Raw genomic sequence first — 23,275 nt, 5'->3', positions numbered from 1 at the left:
GAGACATTGTGTGGATGTAGCGGATAACTCACACAAGGTCTTTTCTGTTGGGGGCCTCTCTCTTGCCCCCCTACCCTCCCCTCCCACCTCCCGCCCCGACTCTCTCTCTCTCTCTCTCTGGGACCCAGTGGGAAAGAGGGATCACTGTTCAAAACGGGTTCAGGCGTTCGATCTATGAATTTTTATGTATGGTCCTTCTTTACTCTTCACACTACCTTTTGTCAGTTCTATCGAACTGTTCTTCTCTCTTTTGAGTCTCTCTCTCTCTCTCTCTCTCTCTCTCTCTCTCTCACTCGTCCTTTTATTTATTATTGGTTGTGTGAATGGCTAAGATCGACATGAGGAAAGTGTGTGTGTGTGTGTGTGTGTGTGTGTGTGTGTGTGTGAAGTCAAGATTTTATTTCATGATGGCAAATTGAATAACCAACTATTGTTGTTGTTTGTTTGTTTGTTTTTTACATCAAGCCATCGATGAAAAAAAAATATATAGGAGAGAGAGAGAGAGAGAGAGAGAGAGAGAGAGAGAGAGAGAGAGAAGAAACAAGGAGATGAAAAGCAACAACAACAACAAAATGAATATATATATACAAGAATATTGTGATAAAGAAATACACAACCGCATTTCTATTTCACACACACAATTGAACACAAATTACATCATGCCCATCCCACCCACATGTACATATTCCCTCATATAGTACAAAATCCTTGCCAACACAAGGACATACAAAACATTTCACAATTGATAAAAGGATTATTAGACTAACAGATCAAGACTTGTATTACTGTTAATTATTTTCAATGAGGCGATTTTTCAGATTTTTCTTAAACACGTTTTTATGCACGACACTTTTTAGAGTGGGTGGAAGATTATTCCATAAATTTCCACCAGAATGCAGAAAGCCGGATTTGAAAAGGTTGTTTCTTGGTCTGCAGAGCATATGGTTGTGTCTGTGTTAATCAGTTTTAAAAGTGTCTGCAGTCCATTTTGGAGCATTTCCATGCATAACATTATGCATGCAAACAGCTTTGTTGAAGTACAGCCTGTTGTGAAAAGATAATATATTAAGTTGTTTATAGTCCATTGGGGTCAGGGAGTTCGGTTTTAACAATACTATTTTTAGTGCTCTTTTATACATACGGTGAATGAACTTCATGTTTGAGAGGCTACAGCTGTCCCATAAATTTGACGCATAATCAATTACTGGTAGAATATGTGCACAGAAGAAGAGCTTTCGTGAATGGACATTCAGGATATTTTTGATTTTTGCTGGCTGAAGTATTCTGTTAGAGAGATGTTTACTTAAGTACTTCGTATGACCAGTCCAAGATTTTTATCAATAACGACACCCAGAATTTTATGTGAATCTTGCTCTCCAATTTTATTGACACCTAGGAATAGTGGTTCGAAGTTATGTTTCATTTTTTGTACTTTTTGTCATGCACATAGGTACATTCACTTGGTTTTCTGAGCATTTAAGGACATGTGATTCAAGTGTGTTCAGTCGTTAAGTTTCAGAATATCATCTTGGAGTGTGTGTGTGTGTGTGTGTGTGTGTGTGTGTGTGTGAAGACAAGCAAAAATAATCTTTATTGAGGTTGAAAGAGTAAACTGATACAACTTTATTACATCCAGCCACAGGAAAAAAAAAAGAAGAGAAAAATATATTCACATTTAGCTGACACACTAATAACACACGAAAGCAACATTCACATCAATAACGTAATTATCTAGAAGAGAGAGAAAGAGACAGACAGACAGAGACACACACAGACAGACAGACAGACAGAGACACACACAGACAGACAGACAGAGACAGAGACACACAGAGAGGCACATTTGATGCAAACATCTTCAGAACCACATACGCCTGTCCTAACTCAAGTCAGTCTTAGAACAACGAACTTCTTCGATGCAAGCGTGAGAACCATGTGACCTTGACGGTGAACACCAACAGGCAGTTAACTGGTTAATCCTGTTCTTTACACCAGTCATACAAAGCGTGTCTTGTTCACGAGAAAAACTTCTGACAACACCATCCCCTTTTTTTTCTCCACTAACAATTTGATAAGAGCAGCAGTGATTGAATCCGTGATCCCTATTCTCCAGTCTCACGAAGGTTTGCTGTCAAACCAATTTTTGGTTATGGTATGGCTTTCCTAGCGCTCCTATTTTCAGTTTTCTGACGAAAGTGAAGAGGCAATCAGACCAGTGAACCTTTTGAAGTATTTCTAACTTCGAGCTGTGAATACTAAAGGCCACAGTTCTAGCTCTTTGTGAATGTAGAAATCGGTAACACCGTAGGCCGTGTTTGTAAGGGCCATGGGTAATTTGCACTTCGTTCATGGGGGTTTAATTTCCTGTCAGCGTTTGTTCAGTTCCTGTGCTTGTGTGCTTATCCAGGTTTCAGAAATAGTGGTGGTGATTTGTAAAACTAGCAGCCAAAGCATGCCGTTCCACAGTAATGGCTCATTTACTTAGTCGGCTGGCGCGAAAGAGAACATTTTTGGACCTTTCTTTTGACTGTAAATGAGTCTATGTATGTGTGTGTGTGTGGGGGGGGGGGGGGGGGGGGCGAGGGGGGGGGGTACATGTGTGCACTCAACAAAGTGTATTAGCTAACATCCTGTCATTTTCTTGGTAACCGAAAGTGGTTGTGACATTGCACTTGGCATAATTCAATTGATATCACCATTTTCTGGCATTACCATTTAACTCTTTCGTTCCTATTTTTCTATAAACTATTACTCCCCCTTTTCCGAGACTCCTACCATACATAATATATTCCATTCATTCCTGGATTTAGAGAAGAGAAAGAAAGCATGAAGCAGGGTACTTATTTTGGGGACTTACTGCAACACTGCTTATTACAGTACACCAAGTTTGTCATATACTGTTGTGTACAGAATTGATGCGAGTTGTCTGTGACCCTGTTGACACTCGGGTGTAAAACAGGTGAGACTGGAGTCAAACAGAATGCATACGACTACGTACCACATGCAGGACGGTGTTTTGCTTTCAGAGTATGCACATCATGCAGGTATTCACCGAGTAGTGCCTCATAAGTATCTCAGTGCCACACTGCTTGTCATATCCATGAAAAACTGTCACAATTGTCACTGCTATTGTCCTTATATAAATGATTTGAACTCTGTCTCAAAGAGAACATATGCCTTTTACTACACTTGCAGTCACCGGACCAGAATCAGATCGTTATCTGCACAATTCTTGAACAAAAACTATTCAGAAACAATATTTTCTCTAAATATGCATGTCCGTGTCATAGTCATCACATAATATGCCATGCAAAGGTGATACGTGTGTGATATACCTTGAAGCAGTCACGCTAGTTACTGCACAAATATATACCAAAATTTTCACACTTGCACTTTTTGAAGTTTTCATCACCCACTATCTGTGCTTCTTCAGCAGCAGCTAATTGCACTCTCTCCTTGTCATTCATTTGAAACAGATCAAAATCATCATCTGACAGAGCGTTGTAAAACATATCATCAGAAAACTGGCCTGAATCTGAACTTTCCACACATTCAATTTTTCTGTGTCCGTGTGTCTACACAGCACATCGGCAAGAATGTAGCGGCGCCCACTTTCCCATGGCCTAGGGAGGGGCAGGGGAGGTGTCTAGCATCCATTCCACTCATTAACACTGCCCCACTAGTGACCCGGTCAAGGTTAGATGATGCACACTGATGACACGACTCACACAAGTTCAAAGTGCTTAACAAAGTATATTAGCTAACATCCTAACATGTCATTTTCTTGGTGACCGAAAGTGGTTGTGACATTGCACTTGGCATAATTCAATTGATATCACCATTTTCAGGCATTACCATTTAACTCTTTCATTACTATTTTTCTATAAACTATTACTCCCCCTTTTCCGAGATTCCTACCATACATAATATATTCCATTCATTCCTGGATTTAGAGAAGAGAAAGAAAGCATGAAGCAGGGTACTTATTTTGGGGACTTATGGCAACACTGCTTATTACAGCAGGGGAGGTGTCTAGCATCCATTCCACTCATTAACACTGCCCCACTAGTGACCCGGTCAAGGTTAGATGATGCACACTGATGACACGACTCACACAAGTTCAAAGTGCTTACCGCAAGAACCAATTTTCCAGGCTGCAGGAAAGATAGGGGAAATTCTCTGCTGCTCGGTTTTCCGGCCTCCAGGAATGAAGGGTAAAATTCCTGTAAACCGGAAAACCGTGCTGCAGGAATGAAAGAGTTAATATTGCATTTTGAAGCCATAGGTTGAGAGTCAAATGGCATGACAGAAAAGTTTGAATGCACAGTAAAGCTCTTATCTTGTATACTGTATTCATCAAAGTATGGTATAAATGTATGAGACATACTTGGTGGACAGTTCTCAGAAATGATATGGTGATAAATAGTTCTCAAAAACAATCACCTTACAAGCTGAGACTGAAGTTGGCACCTTGAACCAACTAAATTCTCTTTTTTATGTGGTCTCATACACTGTATCTGCTATATACAAACAATAAAAGTAAATAAATTCATTTCTAAATTCAAAGTGCTTATCAAAATCAGTTTACATTGCAATTGGGGTTTTTAGTTTAGGTTTGTTTTTTTGTTGTTGTTTTTTTATATAAATCTTTTACAAAGATTTGTTTTTATCACACTGATAATCTGATTCAGTCCTGAAAATATATGGGAAAACTTTTTTATAAAACATACTCTTTGCGCTTATACTTGGGTAAAGGTAGGCCACTAAATATAACTGGGAAATAAGTTTACATTTTTCAATCAAACCTGTCCAGGATCAAACATTAAAATTTCTCAAGTGCAGCACTCAATAAATTTGTTACATATTCATAAATACTGAATGATGAATTCAACCAAATTTAATCAAACATTCGAGCCAGTTTACAATCACACACACTGTAGAAAATGTCAATCATTCTCCAGCCTTTATTTGCCACAAAAACGGTTCATGCAGAGTGATGTACAGTACAGTTCTCATCTCATCTGACATAGAATACAGTTCCACAGCAGCTTGCATCTTTTGATAAAACAAACACTGATAATAATTACACGTTGTAAGAAAACTCCCTGATTCATCGCTTGATACAGAGCATCAAGAAGGTTTCTGGCTTATGTCTAACCTGCCTTTTGTTAGCAGTTTTCCTGAGTTGTCTTGATGAGATCGACAGTGACAGGAAAGAGCAGAAACAATGAACCCCTAGTAATTGTAAAATTGCCTTTATGCTAAACTGTACGGAAGTATCAGTCACAACATGCCAGCAGATCAGATGAAAACAAGATGTAGTTCATGTTGACAAAGTATACCAACTGGTTGAAACCAAACCTACTCAGCAAAAGTTTAGTGACCAGGAAACGTCTAGCATGAAACGAAACCTCAAGTGAGGTATTTTTGTGCCTTTTGCAAATGAAAACATCTGCCCAAGGTACTTGTTACAAATTTTGATCTTAATACAACCCAATCACTTCATATCCAGCGCTTACTTGTCAGCTGCACATTTTCTTGTTTCAGTATTACCAACAACAGCATATTTGCTCACTGCTCTGAAAGAAAAACAAACAAACAAACAAAAAAAACAGCAAAAAACAAAACAAAACAAAAAACCACCCTCTTTTCACATCTCAGAGCTGAGCCTGAAGTTAATGATGCAGGTGTAATTCTCTCTCAAGTCTTTCAAATATCAATGTTACCACACTGAAGTGAGAAATACTTTTGCTGACTGCTCTATCTATAAGATTTAGTCTTTTCTTAATAAACAAATTTGAAGGAGAATTCCACTTTCAGGGCCTTGAAAATGGCCCTCTGAATTCAAGTTTTGTTCAGTTCCAAGGAGTGAATGAAGCCTGGCTTCAGTCCACCCCCCCATGTTCAGCCACATACATAAGTTACACACTCATACCTCACTGGACAAATACAGACTCACCATAAAAGTATTATTCTGTGATATATATTTTTTTTAATCATCACTTTGAACCATGAGCATAACCACACCACACACATGCGCCAGACTGGAAATCAGTTTGAGCTGTGCATGCACCCTCCTTACAATGCGACAGAACTGTTCCCACCACATGAGCAACTATCTCACACACATGTGCAACTGTGAGCAGGTCGAGACGTATCCATGCAAAATGAATCAGGTTGTCTAAAAACAACAAAAGCTAAAACAGTTGGTATAAAACATTAGATGGTATAGTCACGCTTTCATAAAAATTTTACATAAATACTGACGAGCCAACACCATAAAATCTGCTTCCCAATTATTTTGAAAAAGAAAGAAGAAGAAAAAAAAAGCAACAAGTGGTTATGTATCTTCTTCGTTGGATGAGTGAGGCTGAGTTAAATTAATAACAGAACCAAGTCACATGATATAACAGAACCAAGTCACATAACAGAAACTAATCACATGATATAACAGAAACAAATAACACAACAGAAAAAAAAGTCAGCAGAAAATAAAGACCACAAATGTTCAACAAACAGCAAAAACAATTCACTCTCTTAATCAGCATATTGTAGCCAAAATTATCTAAAGTCACTTATAAAAAAAATTTAGCAGTCCACTAAACCAGAGCAGACATACCAAACATGATGAACCTAATCATACAGTTACTATTCCAATAAAAATCATGACAGAGGCATGTCAACAAACCATTCTCCACACATTTTACACCCCTGACCCTCAATCATACATCTGTTTAAAAGTTGCTTCAGTTCTCAAACACAAAATACCACACACCACCACCAGCAACCCCGACTTGAATTAATTGAGGGGGGTTTAGGGGTGAGTGGGATGGGTGGGAAGGGGGCGGCGGCATTAATCCAAGTAAGGTGATGGGGAGGATGACTCCAAGATTGAATGACACATTCTCAATGTCTCCCATGAGAATCCACAGGAAACACACCTAAATCTCAGCTCCCATTTTACTGGTATCAATCACAACGCGCCATACTGCGATGCTGATCAAACTCTCTACACTGCTACCTGTTTTAATTAATTAATCAATTAAATCTCATCATTTACCTGGGTTATGAAAACAGCAACATCCTCCAATCTCGACGTCAGCCAGATTCTGACTTGTATAACCAGCAGATTTCTCAAAAAGTTGTAACAGAATCAACCAGTTTTGTTGTTGTTTTTCACAGAACTGTTTTTCATAGCACCAGATTCAATCATGCTGAGTAATCAACTGCCTGAATAACAACTATTTTTTTGCATACATTGTGACTTTTTGTTGTTGTTTTTTAAGGGGAAAAAAAACAAGCCCAATCAACCCAAGAGTTTGGTACAGCTGGTGGGAAACTGGAATGGCTATGGGACCCAGGACTATCAGTGTCCGTTGGTGTTGGCAGTGGCAGTAGAGGTGTCCTTGGCCAGGATGACTGTGTGCTGACCACCTGATGAGATCATCACCCCTGTCCTGAAATCACACAGCATGCGCCGGTTCAGTTACTTTGTTCCTCGTTGACCTCACACACACACATGCGCAAACATGCATGCACACACACACACACACATGTGCAAACATGCATGCACACACACACACACACACACATACACACACACACACACACCCCATCACAATTCTTTCACTCTATCTTAAAATGTAATATCATCTTACACGAATGTTTTTCTCTTTACATGATAACTGATGTGTGCGTGGTGATCAGGGAAGGGTGTGTTAATTTCTCATTCGTTTTTCACTTTGTTATTTACTGGCAGGCATTTTGAGTGAACCAAAAGAGAATTTTCTGTTTTGGTTGAAGCAGACAATAAAGTATTTTGTTTAGAGTTACACATGCATGTGAATGACTGGTGTGAAAATGCTTTGATTTGTCTCTGCGCAAGATTCAGTGCTAAATAAATACTAATTATTATCATTATTATTGTTGCTTGCAGCCACACAGACCATACACGGCCATATCAGGCTGGAAAACTAAATATTTCAGGGAGGTGGGGGGGGGGGGGAAGAAAGGGGGGATGGGGGTAGGGGGTGAAAGTGGTCATGAGTCGTTCAAATAATGTTCATGCAATTTATAACTTTGATAAATATAATGCAATATGACATGATATATATGATATGATATGATATCATATGGATACTTGTATAGCACATATCCTCTGTTGGAGACCAAGCTCTAAGCGTTTTACAGACATGGGGTCATTTGCATAGCAGGCTGCCTATCACTTTCACGTAAAGTGCCCTGAGCTCTAAGACAGAAATTCAATAATCAATTCAATTCAAAAACACTTTATTAATCCACATAGAAATTAACGAGTGCAATCACAAGCTCATTGTAAATACAAACATAAAATGAACATGCGTACCATAAAAGACATCAAAACATCAAATAAGAACTCACAGTAGCTGACGATAGACGAAAACAATCGACACACCCACCCAGGCGCCTTCCAAATGTAAACAATTATCACGACTATCATGACAGAACTCACCTTGTCTCCAGCTGCTTGCCAGTGACCTGGGTGGGGGACCAGGCATCGTCCTCTGACCCCAGCCCCAGCTGCTTGGACGTGCCCATGCCCCATGAGTAGATCTTGCCTGTCAACACACACACCATTCGTATCCTTACTGCAGGTGTGTGGAAAAACATGGTGCTAATGCAGGTTGTTGTTGTTGTTGTTGTTTTTTGCTTCTGTGTGTGTGTGTGTGTGTGTGTGTGTGTGTGTGTGTGTGTGTGTGTGTGTGCTCTGTCACTGACACAATTGCCTTGTTCGCAATCCCTGCTGTATTAATATTCGTAACAATCTTTTCTTCCATACTGACATCAACTGTTAGCGCTCTGGGCCACTGTGCTAGGGAGGCAGTGTGCACTATAAATGCCCATTATCATTATCATCATCATTATCACATTCCACACTGTAATTACCTGTGTCAGTCAGAGCAAAGGAAGCCCAATCTTATCAATATCATGCTCCACAATGTGATTACCTGTGTCAGTCAGAGCAAAGGATTCCGATTATCATTACCAATATCACATTCCACACAGTGATTACCTGTGTCATTCAGGTCAAAGGATTCCGAGTATCATTATCAATATCACATTCCACACTGTGATTACCTGTGTCAGTCAGAGCAAAGTACGCCCATTATTATCATTATCATGTTCCTCACTGTCATTACCTGTGTCAGTCAGAGCAAAGGAATCCCATTATCATCATTATCAATATCACATTCCGCACTGTGATTACGTGTGTCAGTCAGGTCAAAGGATACTGATTATCATTATCAATATCACATTCTACATTGTGATTACCTGTGTCTGAGCAAAGGATACCCATTATCATCATTATCAATATCACATTCCACACTGTGATTACCTGTGTCAGTCAGAGCAAAGGACGCCCAATATTATCATTATCATGTTCCACACCATCATTACCTGCGTCAGTCAGAGCAAAGGACACACAGCCTCCAGCGGCCACATCCACACATGTCTCATCCTTAAGGTCAGCCACCAGGGTCGGTTCCCGTTTCTCCGTGCATTCCTCGCCCAGACCCAAACGTCCGTAATCGGGCCGGCCCAACGTGTACACCTTGCCTGAAATGGTCAACATTGGGAACTGTTGTACAAAACACTGTTCAAGGTAAGTTAAGTTTCCGAGTGCTTCACTGTCAGTGAAAAGACTATGTGTTTCTAATAGGCCTGTCAAGTCACAACCGATGCTGTGCCAGAAACACCACACACAACACAGCTCCAAAGTCTCCCAAGACTGAAGGATGACTATTATATTTTCAGAAGTAATCTGAAAAGTATCACCACACTGTGTTCTGAAAAAAAAACATCAGTACGTTTCAACACTTCATCTTGCTGGTGATGTATACATGGCTTGTTGTCATTCCACATTATTTCAAAATGTATAATGCCACTAAAACTGAATACCATATGGGACTGTTCAGTTTTGGTAGTCTTCCAAATACTTTCAACAAAAGTCTGTATATCATGGTACCAGGCATTCCTGAAGAACAAATATGAGAAATCAACTTCTGTTTTTGCTGCTTTCCTTATTTTCTGTAATGCATTTCTACAAGAGGAGAGATAGTGAGAAAAGAAGCTACTATGTGATTTTTTTTTTTAAGTGTGAAGTCTACATGTGTAAATGGCAATGCAAGAAAGCAAACAAATATCTATGAATGAACTTGTGAGTGTGCATTCTCTAATGTAGAAACAGTCATGGGTACACTCAGGAAGAAGACCAACCTTCAGAATCCATGGCGACAGTATGATGCTGACCTCCACTAATCACCTGCCACTGACGACCGCCAGCAGCGAAGGAATTAACACGCTCAGGAATGAAACGATTGTCCATGTCCCCAAAGCCTGGTAAAAGAAAATACATGGTATAATTCATATTAAATGTTGGGTTTTTTTAATGACAAAATAAACATAAGATTAACACATGCATCTGATTCAAAATATCGCAAGTTCCATAATGATTTGTATTTGTATCTGTATCTGTATTTATTTTTATCACAACAGACTTCTCTGTGTGAAATTCGGGCTGCTCTCCCCAGGGAGAGCACATCGCTATACTAAAACGCCACCCATTTTTTTGTATTTTTTCCTGTGTGCAGTTGTATTTGTTTTTCCTATCAAAGTGGGTTTTTCTACAGAATTTTGCCAGGAACAACAGTTTTGTTGCCGTGGGTTCTTTTATGTGCGCTAAGTGCATGCTGCACACGGGACCTCAGTTTATCATCTCATCCGAATGACTAGCGTTCAGACCACCACTCAAGGTCTAGTGGAGGGGGAGAAAATATTGGCGGCTGAGCCGTGATTCAAACCAGCACGCTCATATTCTCTTGCTTCCTAGGTGGACGTGTTACCTCTAGACCATCTCATTTTTTCTGAAAGATTTTAATAATGCAACAATGACTAAATACACATCCACCCCTTACCCTCTACACACACACACAATCAAAAAGGAAAAGACTTAGGACAACAGTCTTTTTTTTTAATACAGGTCACAAAATTACTTAACTTTATTTTATATGTTTTTCCTTTCCTTTTCACTGAGTGGGCTGGATGTAAAAAAACCAACATAATAATGCTCATTCCACTACCCCCTGGAAATAAAATTCATTAAGTTTTCTTTTTGTTTTGAATTGTTTCAATTCATCACTCCAATTAGACATGAACATAGACTAACACTGTTGCAAATCAAAAGGGCAGAGGTAAATAAAAGAGACAAAATATGGATGGAAAACTGCCGTGGATCAGAAAGCACACCAGCTGTTAAACCATGCAGATGACTGACCCAGCTGACAGTAGTTGTTGAGACCCCAGGCATAGATGTCACCAGTCTCTTTTTCCTGGGCAAAGGTCATGTACTGCCCAGTCCAGACGTCGGAGAACTTGGCCAGTCTGCGAGTCTTGTACCTCTTACAGCGCACCTGTCCAGCGCTCAGTATGGTGTCTGCAGCCCACACCACAACACTGCATGTCAATATCAACTCAGTATGGTGTCTGCAGCCCACACCACAACACACTGCATGTCAATATCAACTCAGTATGGTGTCTGCAGCCCACACCACAACACACTGCATGTCAATATCAACTCAGTATGGTGTCTGCAGCCCACACCACAACACACTGCATGTCAATATCAACTCAGTATGGTGTCTGCAGCCCACACCACAACACACTGCATGTCAATATCAACTCAGTATGGTGTCTGCAGCCCACACCACAACACTCTGCATGTCAATATCAACTCAGTATGGTGTCTGCAGCCCACACCACAACACTTTGCATGTCACTATCAACTCAGTATGGTGTCTGCAGCCCACACCACAACACTTTGCATGTCAATATCAACTCGGTATAGTGTCTGCAGCCCACACTACAACACTTTGCAGCTTAACATACATGTCACTATCAACTCAGTATGGTGTCTGCAGCCCACACTACAACACTTTACAGCTTAACATACATGTCACTATCAACTCAGTATGGTGTCTGCAGCCCACACTACAACACTTTACAGCTTAACATACATGTCACTATCAACTCAGTATGGTGTCTGACTATGGAACCTGTAACCTTAACTAATAAATACTGATTGCCAATCAACAGATGACACTTTTTCAGGGCTTCTGATAAGCCCCAAATCTTGGGAATCCCAGAATCTCTTTCTTTTTTTAACCATAATTCTTGGGGGTCCCACACTACTTTTTGAGATGTGTTCTGATGCTGCGCATTTAGATTAAATCTGCACTGCAACACACATACAAAGGCAGGCAAAAGGAAATTTTAAATATAAGAACAATGAGGCTAGGAGGATTAAACAACAACAGGAGTGGTAACTCTCTCCATTTACAAGGCACACAAATTCAAATCAATGCTGCTTACGCTACCAATTCAGCTAGCACACAGGTAAATTAAATTAAAGACTCTTCCTGAAAAAAAGAAGCTCCAGACTTGTCCTTACACTGATCAGTTGACATGTGCTCACAGCAGCAATGACAGAAGAAATGTGCAGACACAAAAGGAAATTTTCTTCCTAAAATTACGTTTAAGTAACACACTTACTGTGACCCACTAGCGCAGACTCCGGCAGGGGTCTGATTCCTGTCCTGTGTAAACTACTACCCGCCTATACGGAGTTATCGAAAGTAGCTACGGCCGATAACCTCCCGAAGTAGGTTACCTCCACAAATGACCTTTTATTCAAGACTGGCAGACTTCTAATCCTGAATACACTACAAAGAACATACGGTCAATACAAAACAAACACATGGTTGCCTTGATGTATTTTTTTACTAGAAATTTAACAATGAGGCTTGGAGAGGAAGTGTCTGGGTTTGTTCCAATGCACCATTCATTTACCTGTGTGCTAGCTGAATCAGTAGCATAAGCAGCACTGACTTGAAGTTGTGTGCCTTGTAAACGGAGAGATTCACCACTCTGTATGGTCTTAAATACAATGTATTGTCATTACCCTAGTTTCTGGGCCCAAAGGGAAACAACTCATCTTTACAACAGATGATACCTGCTGTCAAACTGGAGCTCCACCATTACATTTTCACTCCTCATCTATGTTTTTGACATTTTAGGAATGTCCCAGGGACTCCCTCCATTAACATGTAGCACATCCTTTCCACTTTAAAAGCATCAGGGATGCATGTCTGTGTGTTACCAAAAGACCCATTTCTAAACTGAAAGTAAAGGAGACCTGGTACAGCAGAGGACAGGGTCTATACTTTCTGCAGAGACCGAGCACTAATAAAAGTTACTTTGGACAGTCACAATCACGGCTTTTCCTTTTCTTTAAAGGCTCCAAACTGAAAGTGGCTTCTGAGTCTCACATAAAAAAAGATAAATGTTGAAAAAGACATGTTCCTATGTAGCATATCTCCTAGATTTCAAAGAAACTTCATCCACACTACAAGCCAGCACATTTTTCTCTAACTTTAGCAAGATATTTTTCCCTGAACTCTGTTTTTCCCTGATTACAGAACATCCGGATATACATAAATAGTCAAAAGTAATCACAAAACAACTGTAGAGAAAACAGTCATTCCAAGTTAGTTAGTTATTAATAAGTTAATAATTATTAGCAAAATAAAACTGGCTGTGATTCTCAACTGTAAAGAAAACAGTGATTCCAAATCAGTCAATAATCATGAACAAAAGAAAACTAGCTAAATCAAAGAAAAAAAAATTAAGTGTTACTTTATGATGAGAGTGGCCATTCTCAATTTTCAACAACAGTAGTGAATGCTTTTGACACCAAAGGTTGAACCCATGAAACAACAATAAGTTCCAAAACAGTATCAGTTTTCAAACTGTGACAACTTCAGAAGAAAAAACTTAATCTTCTTTTTTTCTAATTTTTGTTTCTACTCAGTACTGCAACAAACAATCAATGCAACATTTCATCTTTAGTGAACTGTGTGCAACAAGATTAGTATTTCTGAACAGGGTTAGTTCAAGCAAGTTGAGGCCTCTGAACTGCTGAGCCCCAAACAGTAACCTCACCGACCTAACCCATGACGCCCCCCACGGGTGGAGAAACATTCAGCCACACGTCCCAGCTGTCCTTGCTCTGCACAGCCTGAAAGACCCACACATCAGACCGAACTGTAAAATAAACAAATTTCATGAACAAACGGTTGACAACTGACCTAATCCCAGACGCCCACCACGTGTGGAAAAACACTCTGCCACTCGACCAAGCTGTCCTTGCTCTGCACACCCTGCAACATTGAAGCACTTCACAATTTTGACACAGTTCTGTTTCACCACTGCCATTAAAAGATATAAAAATAAATAATAAACAAAGATCATTAACATGAATCCACATTCACAATGAAGGACTGCTAATAAAACTGACTCTTTACAGAGTATAACCCCCCCTCCCCAATTCTATAAGTATCAATTCCTATGGAATTCACTTCATTTGTGTGTCGTACAGCAAATGTTCAATCATTATGCAAAATAAAAAACAAACAAACAAAAAAAAAACCGCACATACTCACTCACATTAAAAACAATGCCATACAACTGAACATCAACTCAAAAGAATTAGTGACATTATGGTCAGTTATGAAAATCTTTGGTTAAATTCTACAACAATTCAAACTGGGTTCCCGTGAGATGTAGAATAAAAAATGTGTGGACAACTTCTTTTTCTGATACAAGGACTAAACTGTAAAGTTCAAGTTCAGTTATGAAAATCTCTAGTTTAATTCCACACCAATTCAAACTGGGTTCCCGTGAGATGTAAAATGAAACATTTGTGGACGACTTCCTTTTCTGATACAAGGACTAAACTGTAAAACCTCATAAAGTTTCTGTAAAGTGATACCAAAACACAATATTAAATATTCATCTGCTACATTTTTTCGTTCATCTGCAACAGCTTCCCCTTAAAGTAGAAACAAACAGAAAATACACAATAATAAAATGTTCAAGATGAAAATTTCTCTGTGCAGTCACTATGAATGGAGGTGAACAGGAAAAAAAACCCCAGATGAAAATGCTTTCTGCTCCTCACCCAGTGTGTACAGCTCGCTGAGGTCAGTGAGACAGGCAATATGGTCACTACCAGAGGCAATCTTGATCACCACAGTATCGGGCAGTACCTCCACCGGCTTCTTCTCAATGCCATTCTTTGTCAGCCCCATGGAGCCATTGGCGTCCTGCGGAAAACACAACACACATCACATGTCTCCTCTGCCCAAGTAAAAGAAACTATGGCAACAAAAGGGTCATCCAAGGCAAAAAACTTTTGAAAAAACTCGTTCTGACAGCAAAACCACTGCCCAAAATACAGGTTGTGCTGCAATGTAGCGACACACTATCCTTGGAGAGACCAACACGAATTTCACGCAGAAAAATATGTTATAGCAAAAAAGTAATACAGTACATTAGAATTGATACATATGATATATATCTAGTTTGTTAGTTAACACTTTGACTCCTGGAACTGTCTGTAATTTTTGCAAACAAAATCACCAAATTCTTTAAAAAATAAAAATTGCAAAAATTAAATGCTCAAAAGTAAAAAGTAAGAATTATGTTTTATTGAAGGAAAATGAATGGGGAACACAATTATCATATGTTCAAACTTCAATGTTCATAGAATGAGATAATTCCCAATCAGGGGAAGATAATTATGATTCTTAGAACAAAAAATGCAAAAAATATTATGAAAAAAGAAAAAGAAAGAAAACAAAAATGTGTAGCAAACAAAACAAAACAAAACAAACAAACAAAAAACCAACAGAAAACTGACCCTGAAGTTTCCAAAAGCCAGCACTCTGCCATCTTCAGTCAGCACGGCAGTGTGACTGTCCCCTGCCGTAACCTGCACAATTTTCTCCAGACCCTCTACCAGGGCTGGCTCTGTTTCTGTGCCTTCCTCCGACGTATCCCGGCCCAATGCTCCCTCATCATTGCAGCCAAACGTGTACACCTGAACAAAATACATTCACTGCTCTCTTAAAAAAAACAACACAACAAACAAACAAACCTTGTATTCAGCTTTCCTTCCCACTTGTTTCAATCTTATTTTCTAAACAAACAAAACAAAAATTCATGCTCACACTCACTCCCTCCTCATCCCTGAAATCTTAATACAAAAGCACAATACTGAAAGTGTAAATCCACTAATGGATTCCATCATTACTTTGCACATTCTCATTTTCAATTTTCATCATGAAAGACTTAGAATAGATAAATGCGTGAAATACCTCTGCTGTAAATATGTTCATTATTTTGATTCTGATGCTATCTGGTATCTGAATTCTGATGTGACAAATCTTGAGTTTAAAACGATCAGCTAGTTATCCATCAATGGCATTACACACATAAAGAGAATAATTTACATTAGAAATCAAATCATAATTTGAGCACATGTCCATAAGGCTTCGTGGGAAAGCTGTGGATTTCTCCAGTATCTCTCAAACCTATGCACCATTGAGATCACAGGAGCTTTGGCTGCTGTGACACAAACATTGCCTTATTTGGAACTGAAAATAGCCTGCCACTGCCAGCAATAAAAGTTACATAAGTACAAGTCAAAACGCAATGAAGCCAAAATGACATTTCTGAATTTCAAATGTCAATGCACATATTGCAATTTGAAACTGATCAATGTTTAAGTTCTTCAATATTAAACTACTAGTACTTTTTGTCTTAGAGATTTTTCACACTGTGATCCACAATGTACTCACTCATCCTTTTTACACATCAGACACAAGACAAAAACAAAAAAAAGAAGAAAAAAAAAAGGAAAAAAAAAAGAAAAGCAATCAGCGGTCCTCTGGTCAACAACAGCAACCAATTTACTAACAGTTACTTGTCCCTTAACAATCACAGTCTTGCCAGCGAATAACAATGGCTGCACATTCACTTCTGGTCAGTAAAATGCAGCACGCACTTGGCGCACTGAAAAAGAACCCATGACAGCAAAAGTGCTGTCCTCTGGCAGAACTATATAAGGAAATCCACTCTGATAGTGACACAAATACATGAAATATAACCAAAGACTCAAGGCCTGACTAAGCACCTTAATAGGTTATAGTGCTGTCAGGCATCTGCCTGGCAAGTGTGGTGTAGGGTATATATGGTTTTGCCTGACGCCTCCTTGAGAAACTGAAACTAAAGAAACTGAAACTAAAACAGCAAAACACGAGAATGTACATTAACCGGTCTACTGTCAGAAACTGAGTAAGCCCAAAACATAACTACAGTAGTACATTCACCAATCCTTAGTAAAACACAACAATGCAAATTCACCTGTCTACTAACAAAAAGACACAACTACACTCACTCATCCTTAGTAAGATATGAATGTGTCGTGCACTGACCTGTCCCTTGTTGGTCAGGCAAACAGTGTGCATGCCACCGGCGCACACCTGCACCACAGGGTCTGGGATCTTCACCCAGCCGGCACGTGCCCTCTCCATCACGTCAGGACCCAGGCCTAGCTGACCGACGTCCCCCTCGCCGCATGCCAACACCACTCCTGGCTCACTGCCATGCGACCGGTGACTGACTGTTTCCAAGAAAACAAAAGAAAATGTAAATGAAACAAGAGAGGCAAGGCCTTCAAGACTCACTTGTGATAATTTCAAAATGTAATGTTTAAGATGAGAAAGATCAGTTTAAAGCGAATTAAGTCCCCTAGCATTAATTACAGAGTAATTTCCCTTTTTTACCCCTGCACCAAAACGTTTGCAAAATAAATAAAACTTCCATGCTCAGCAAAAGAAGTTCCTGTTTGAACAAAAAATGACAATAATGACTGCTCTTGTTGTTGGGTCAGAATATCAGATCAAAGTGCCAGGTCTAGAGAATACAAAAAATATAACAGTAAATGCAGTTTGCATATAATTCGGCTTCATTTTTAATTTTTTTGTGCCCATCCCAGAGGTGCAATATTGCAAGATGACTGGAAAGAACCGAATTTTTCTTATTTTTATGCCTAATTTGGTGTCAACTGACAAAGTATTTGCAGAGAAAATGGCAATGTTAAAGTTTACCACGGACACACAGACACACACACACACACAGACAACCAAACACCGGGTTAAAACATAGACTCACTTTGTTTACACAAGTGAGTCAAAAATGGTGACTGCTGGACCTTTTAAAATGAAGAAAATATAACTGATCTTCTGATCACATAAAGAAGTGCTTTTTTTGCTTTTTCTTCTTTTCTTCTTTTTTTTTTGGACTGACACTTGACAGCAAATTATGCTGCTGGGGGGAAAGGAAAAGAGGCCAGCCAAGAAATACACAGTGCTATGACCTAGCGCCAGACATGAAGAGGACACATCACACCTGGAGACAGCTGGAGCCACTGGCACAGGACCAGGATAGCTGAAGAGTAACTGTTTGCAGCTTATGTCCCAGACAGGGCAACAGGCGTAGGTGAGGTGTGGTGAAATAGACCACTGGAGAGTTTCGTGCTTGCATGACTTATAGAGGCACACCACCTGATCTGTGCTCTTGAACTTGATTGGCTCTTGGAAATTGCGAGCAGCAAAGGAAATCAAGAGAGGCAGCATGTGCCAAACAGCAGGATTCTTTTTGACTTTTTGCTTCATATACTGTGCATACAATGGCACTTCATTGTTCACAGTTCGGTTGTAGCAACAGAGGCTAAAGGTTGAAGAAATGGAGGACAGCACATTTGCTGCTTTTGCTCATGTTTATTGCCTTTGGCATTGCTCATGATTTCCACATTTTACCTTCTTATCCAACTGTTATTTATCATTACTAAGAACAAATACTGACAATTAGTAACGGTATGCATTTCTGTGGTCATAATAATGAAATAACATCACTAAAAAGATTGACAATGAATTGCATTTCCACTGTATCTTTGGGAACAAGCGGAGACAGTGACATCAATTACAACTCATTACAAGTGACTGATGGTTTCAAGACATCTTAGTTCATAATACTTATCTACTGAACCACTATTAAATCATCTTTTAAAAATCCTTCCTAATTTATCTTTGGTAGCTGTTTTAGAGTTATAAGTTTTGCTTGCACCACATTCATTTTTTATTACATAACAAGAAATACAGATTTTCTAAAATTTCACTTACTGTTACACTCACAGTGTCAGAAACTGCTTATAAATTATCTATCTTTTGGAAAACTGATTTAACAACAGTCAGTAATTGAATATTTGATAGAAATAGAATTTTTACAATATGTAAAATAAGCAGAAGATTTACCAAGAATTCTCTCCATCTCTTCATCAAATAAATGAAACAAGAGATGTGCCAAGAACAAACATCACCTTTTACTCTTTTAGCCGCAACTCCGTCAGCTTTGTGACCATCTTTATCAGCAGCCTCACGAGTTCTTTTGGCAGGCCTTCCTCTTCCTACTTTGGCTGGCATGATGAACCTGTCACAAGTTAAAATAAATAAGTAAATTAAAAAAAAAAGCATCAGCATCAATGCATAGATCACAACATTAAAAAAAATAAAGCATTTTAACCTTCACTTTAAAGTTTCACTTGCCAGTGCTGCTTTTACCCCCACCAGTCTGAAACTCTGCAAACTAAAGTTCTAGGCAACAACATTATGTCACGAACTGCAAGACAAAAATCCTCCCAAGGCATGTACACTAATGAGGACCCCTACGCTTCAGTTGCTTATTGCTAATTCATCTCAAACATTTCAGTCACATTAGATTACTCCCATGCTGCTCATTTCAAGTCCCCCATACACAGCCACACACCCCCATACAGAGCAACACCCGGGTTCGTCAGTTGCAGTCTCACTCTCAGCGTCAGCAGTGCACTGGGAACCACTGATGTTAGGTCACGAGGAGGCCACACACGAGTGGAGACCCTGCATTACTGCCGAGTCACTTCAGTGGTGTTCAGTAGTGTCTGCTTTGACTTAACATACTTAGGACACCACCTACAACAGAAGACTATAATGGCTCAGTTTTAGAACTAGACTGAGCATCATCCCAGAGAGGAGACCACTACCTCTTCCCTCCAACGATAGTCCCCCACGAATTTGCTGACACTGATGACCTTGACAAGACTCAACCCATGCACAAAAGTGGAGGGGTATCGAAACTAAGTAACTGAGGTCACCATGAGAGCAGGGCATGAAAGGCCAGATAATTCTTCAATTTTTTAATATATTGATGACACAGGAGAGGTGGATGACAACACTGATGATGATGATGCTGTTGCTATCCAGGTCTGATTAAGTTTAGGACTGTGTGATAAGGCTGTACTCTGTTGTCACAGACTTAACTCCTTTAAAATAAAATCTTCAGTGTTGAGGGTTACGACAGTATTACATTACTAGGAGTAGGACGATAAACAACTAACGACCGAAGTTTGTATTTGCCTTTCAATGAATCCATTTGATTGTGGGTATCTTGGGAATGAAGTAGTGTGTTGTATATGTAACTTCATGTCTCACAGTCTGACTTGAAATTTGGATGCACTGAAATTGGATGATTTTTTCCTCACTAAGTTCATGATCTTCAATGCCATGTATATATTTTCTTCTTTGTTGGTGTTGAGGATTTCTTCTCTGAATTTTGGATTCGTTTTTCATTAATCTGGTGCTGCAACGGCATTTCTTCCTGTGATTTTTCTTTCCGCAACCTCCACAAATATCTCCAAATGTTGGGCACTTTCATGGGGCATGGCTCAATCCACATTTGTTAAAAAATTTTAATCTAAGGGAGTTAACTCTATCACAACACTACAATCAACAAGCCAGTGACAAACTATCCCCTTTACATCAAGGGCAACAGGTGTGGATCACAGACCAGTACACTAGAATGTTGAAACCAGGTACAGTGATCTAAACCTGCGAAGAGCCTAACTCCTTCAGAGTGATGACAAACACAGGCCAACTGCTAAAGAGAAACAGACGAGACATCTAAGCAAGATGGAACACAGAGAAGTCAGCACCAACAACACAACTTCCAGAAGACAACACAGATGTACACAGACAATGACTACAACAGCAAAGTGAACCACAACAAACAGATGAACACTGACAACAAATGCAACACCAAGGACCACAACAAAACCACAAAAAAGAACATATGGAAACCTATCTGTAGCAAATGGTGAACAGCAACAAAGGATTCTGCAAGTCCACAATCAACTCCAGATGAAGTTCCAGAGCATCCAGTTCAACATCACAACAAACACTTACATAAAACACGCTCTGGAGAACCATCAGAAAACCAACAAGATTCTACGAACAACTGAGCAAATGAAACGCATACTTTTTACGTTGATATTTCAAGGTTAATGTTAAAATTTAGCCGGTTGTGTTAATTATTCTGATTCTTTTAAGACACACTTATCTTTTTGAGACTCTCACAAACAAACGGGACACTACGCAGCTAATCAAAGGAAAGGGAGATGTTGTGTTAGAGTTAACTCCCTTAGATTAAAATCTTCAGTGTTGAGGGTTATGGCAGTATTACGTAACAAGAACAACAAACAACTAACAACTGAAGTCAAAAACTTGGATTTGCTAAACGAGTAAATCTACTAGAAGTTTGATCCTCCCAATCTCTGTACTTTAACATACTCTACACTTCCTGTCAAAATATCACAGCACTGATCAGGCCCAAGAAATACATACAGTTGCAGTGTTGGTCATGAAATTAAAGCAACACATCTAAAGACACATCAATGAACTGATGAAGTACATGATACTTGACTATGTGGTCCCAGTCATCCCATTTAACTCTGGGTAGGAGCCAGCCGCGGGCCAAATATCCCACCTCCACTAGGATTTGAACCCACATCCTCCCAGCTGTCAATCTGCAACGCTAACCACTTCACCACGGAGGTAGGCGTTCAGCTTTAGTTTATGGAAAACTTTGAAAAGTCTCATCAGCTTACACAGTTTCAGTCTAAAGGATATGTCAGAGCAAATAGACTGATCCAAATGCTACAAATCTGCTGTATCCTTTTTTTTTCCTTCAATTAAATCATATCCAAAAATTTAAAGGCAGCAGATGCCTGACATTCACATAACCCAATATGCTGATCAGGCCTTGAGAGCGGACCCTTGGCCTCCCCTTGGTTTGTAATTATATATAAACATAACACTGAGTGTTAGGATGGCATAAAATAATCATCATAAGGCAAAATAAACAAATAACGAATATGTGATGGGTTTGGGTGTGATGACCTGAATGCAACTGGCTTTCTTAAGCTACTGTGTCGCAATGTGATGAGTTGCCGGCAGGCACTTGGCCTCATGACAAAATCAGGAAATAATTTACCTTTCGCGACAGCATAAATATTTTTAACTGGGAATAAATGGGAAATGAAGTTCAATCCCAAACTCTTTTATATGTTATAAAACATGAAATTACTAAAATTAGTATAAAAAATCTTACATCGACCGAATCTTCAGCTTTGAGTTTGAATAACTTCAATAAGCTGGCAGTTGTTTTCCGGTCTGGAACAAAAACTGGCATTACACTGCTGTGAAGCCTTTCTTTTTGCAACGACTAAAATTTATTTTTTAAAGAAAAAAGAGCTGTAACATGACTACTGTTTTCTGTACAAATTATTTCTGGCTTACCAATTTTTTAGTCCGATCAATAGATTTTCTCCAACACTGTTTCAGTTAACTCACTTCTCAAGAACACACCACGCTTTCCTTTTGACTGCAAGCAAACGCGCCACGCATGCTCAAGAAAGAATGTCTTAAAAAGGCAAACCATCCAAAATTTAAAAATCCAACAATGTCACTTCTCCACCCCGGATTCAGTCTGCGTGACCATTGTAACACATCAACAACGTTCAAATGACAAGCTTCAACTTTTTTTTTTAGGCAGTCAGCTGCCGTTGATTGGCTTGAACAGTGATGCTCCATCTTTGTCAAGACCATCGAAGAATGGAAACACCTCAGTGGAAGAAACAACAGTCCAGACCAGTACTGTCTCCGCACTGTTTACCGGCAGCAGCGGTGGGCAGTTCTGCAGCCCCCCCACTAAAACTCATACTGCACATTAATTAGTCAAGCTAGGTAGGTGGGGAAAGGATGGGGGTGGGGACTTTTGTTTTTTGTTGTTTGAATTTGTGGGCTTGGCACTACCTTCAGGGCCGGTAATGTACAGGCTTGCCTGTATGTGCAAAGCGAAAAGCAGTAGCGATGATCCGACAGCTCCACACCTAGCTAGTCCTTAAAAGTTGTTTTTTCCTCTTCGTTTTTTTCTGCGCTCTCCCTGTTTTTCCGTCGCAATATAA

General features: G+C 39.5%; 1 protein-coding gene across 2 annotated transcripts; it reads right to left on the bottom strand.

Annotated features, from left to right (window-relative positions):
* Nucleotides 1-4,952: 4,952 nt before the first annotated feature.
* LOC143279709 (regulator of chromosome condensation-like) lies at nucleotides 4,953-22,716 on the bottom strand. 2 transcript variants are annotated; one of them, XM_076583817.1, is made up of 11 exons: nucleotides 22,608-22,716; nucleotides 19,316-19,425; nucleotides 17,370-17,557; nucleotides 15,794-15,973; nucleotides 15,053-15,197; nucleotides 14,181-14,252; nucleotides 11,312-11,470; nucleotides 10,255-10,374; nucleotides 9,436-9,594; nucleotides 8,489-8,594; nucleotides 4,953-7,454 (listed from the first exon to the last, which is right to left on the bottom strand). In XM_076583817.1, the coding sequence occupies exons 2-11, from the start codon at nucleotides 19,416-19,418 to the stop codon at nucleotides 7,364-7,366; spliced, it is 1,323 nt and encodes a 440-aa protein (XP_076439932.1). In that variant the 5' UTR covers nucleotides 19,419-19,425; nucleotides 22,608-22,716; the 3' UTR covers nucleotides 4,953-7,363. The 2 variants fall into 2 exon arrangements, with proteins under 2 accessions (XP_076439932.1, XP_076439933.1); XM_076583818.1 differs by having other exon boundaries at nucleotides 22,662-22,708.
* Nucleotides 22,717-23,275: the final 559 nt, after the last annotated feature.

Source organism: Babylonia areolata, chromosome 3, assembly GCF_041734735.1.
Source record: "Babylonia areolata isolate BAREFJ2019XMU chromosome 3, ASM4173473v1, whole genome shotgun sequence".
In the NCBI taxonomy this organism is placed as follows: Eukaryota; Metazoa; Mollusca; class Gastropoda; order Neogastropoda; family Buccinidae; genus Babylonia; species Babylonia areolata.
The sequence above is the reverse complement of the archived record's forward strand: the minus strand, read 5'-3'. Positions and strand labels throughout refer to the sequence as shown.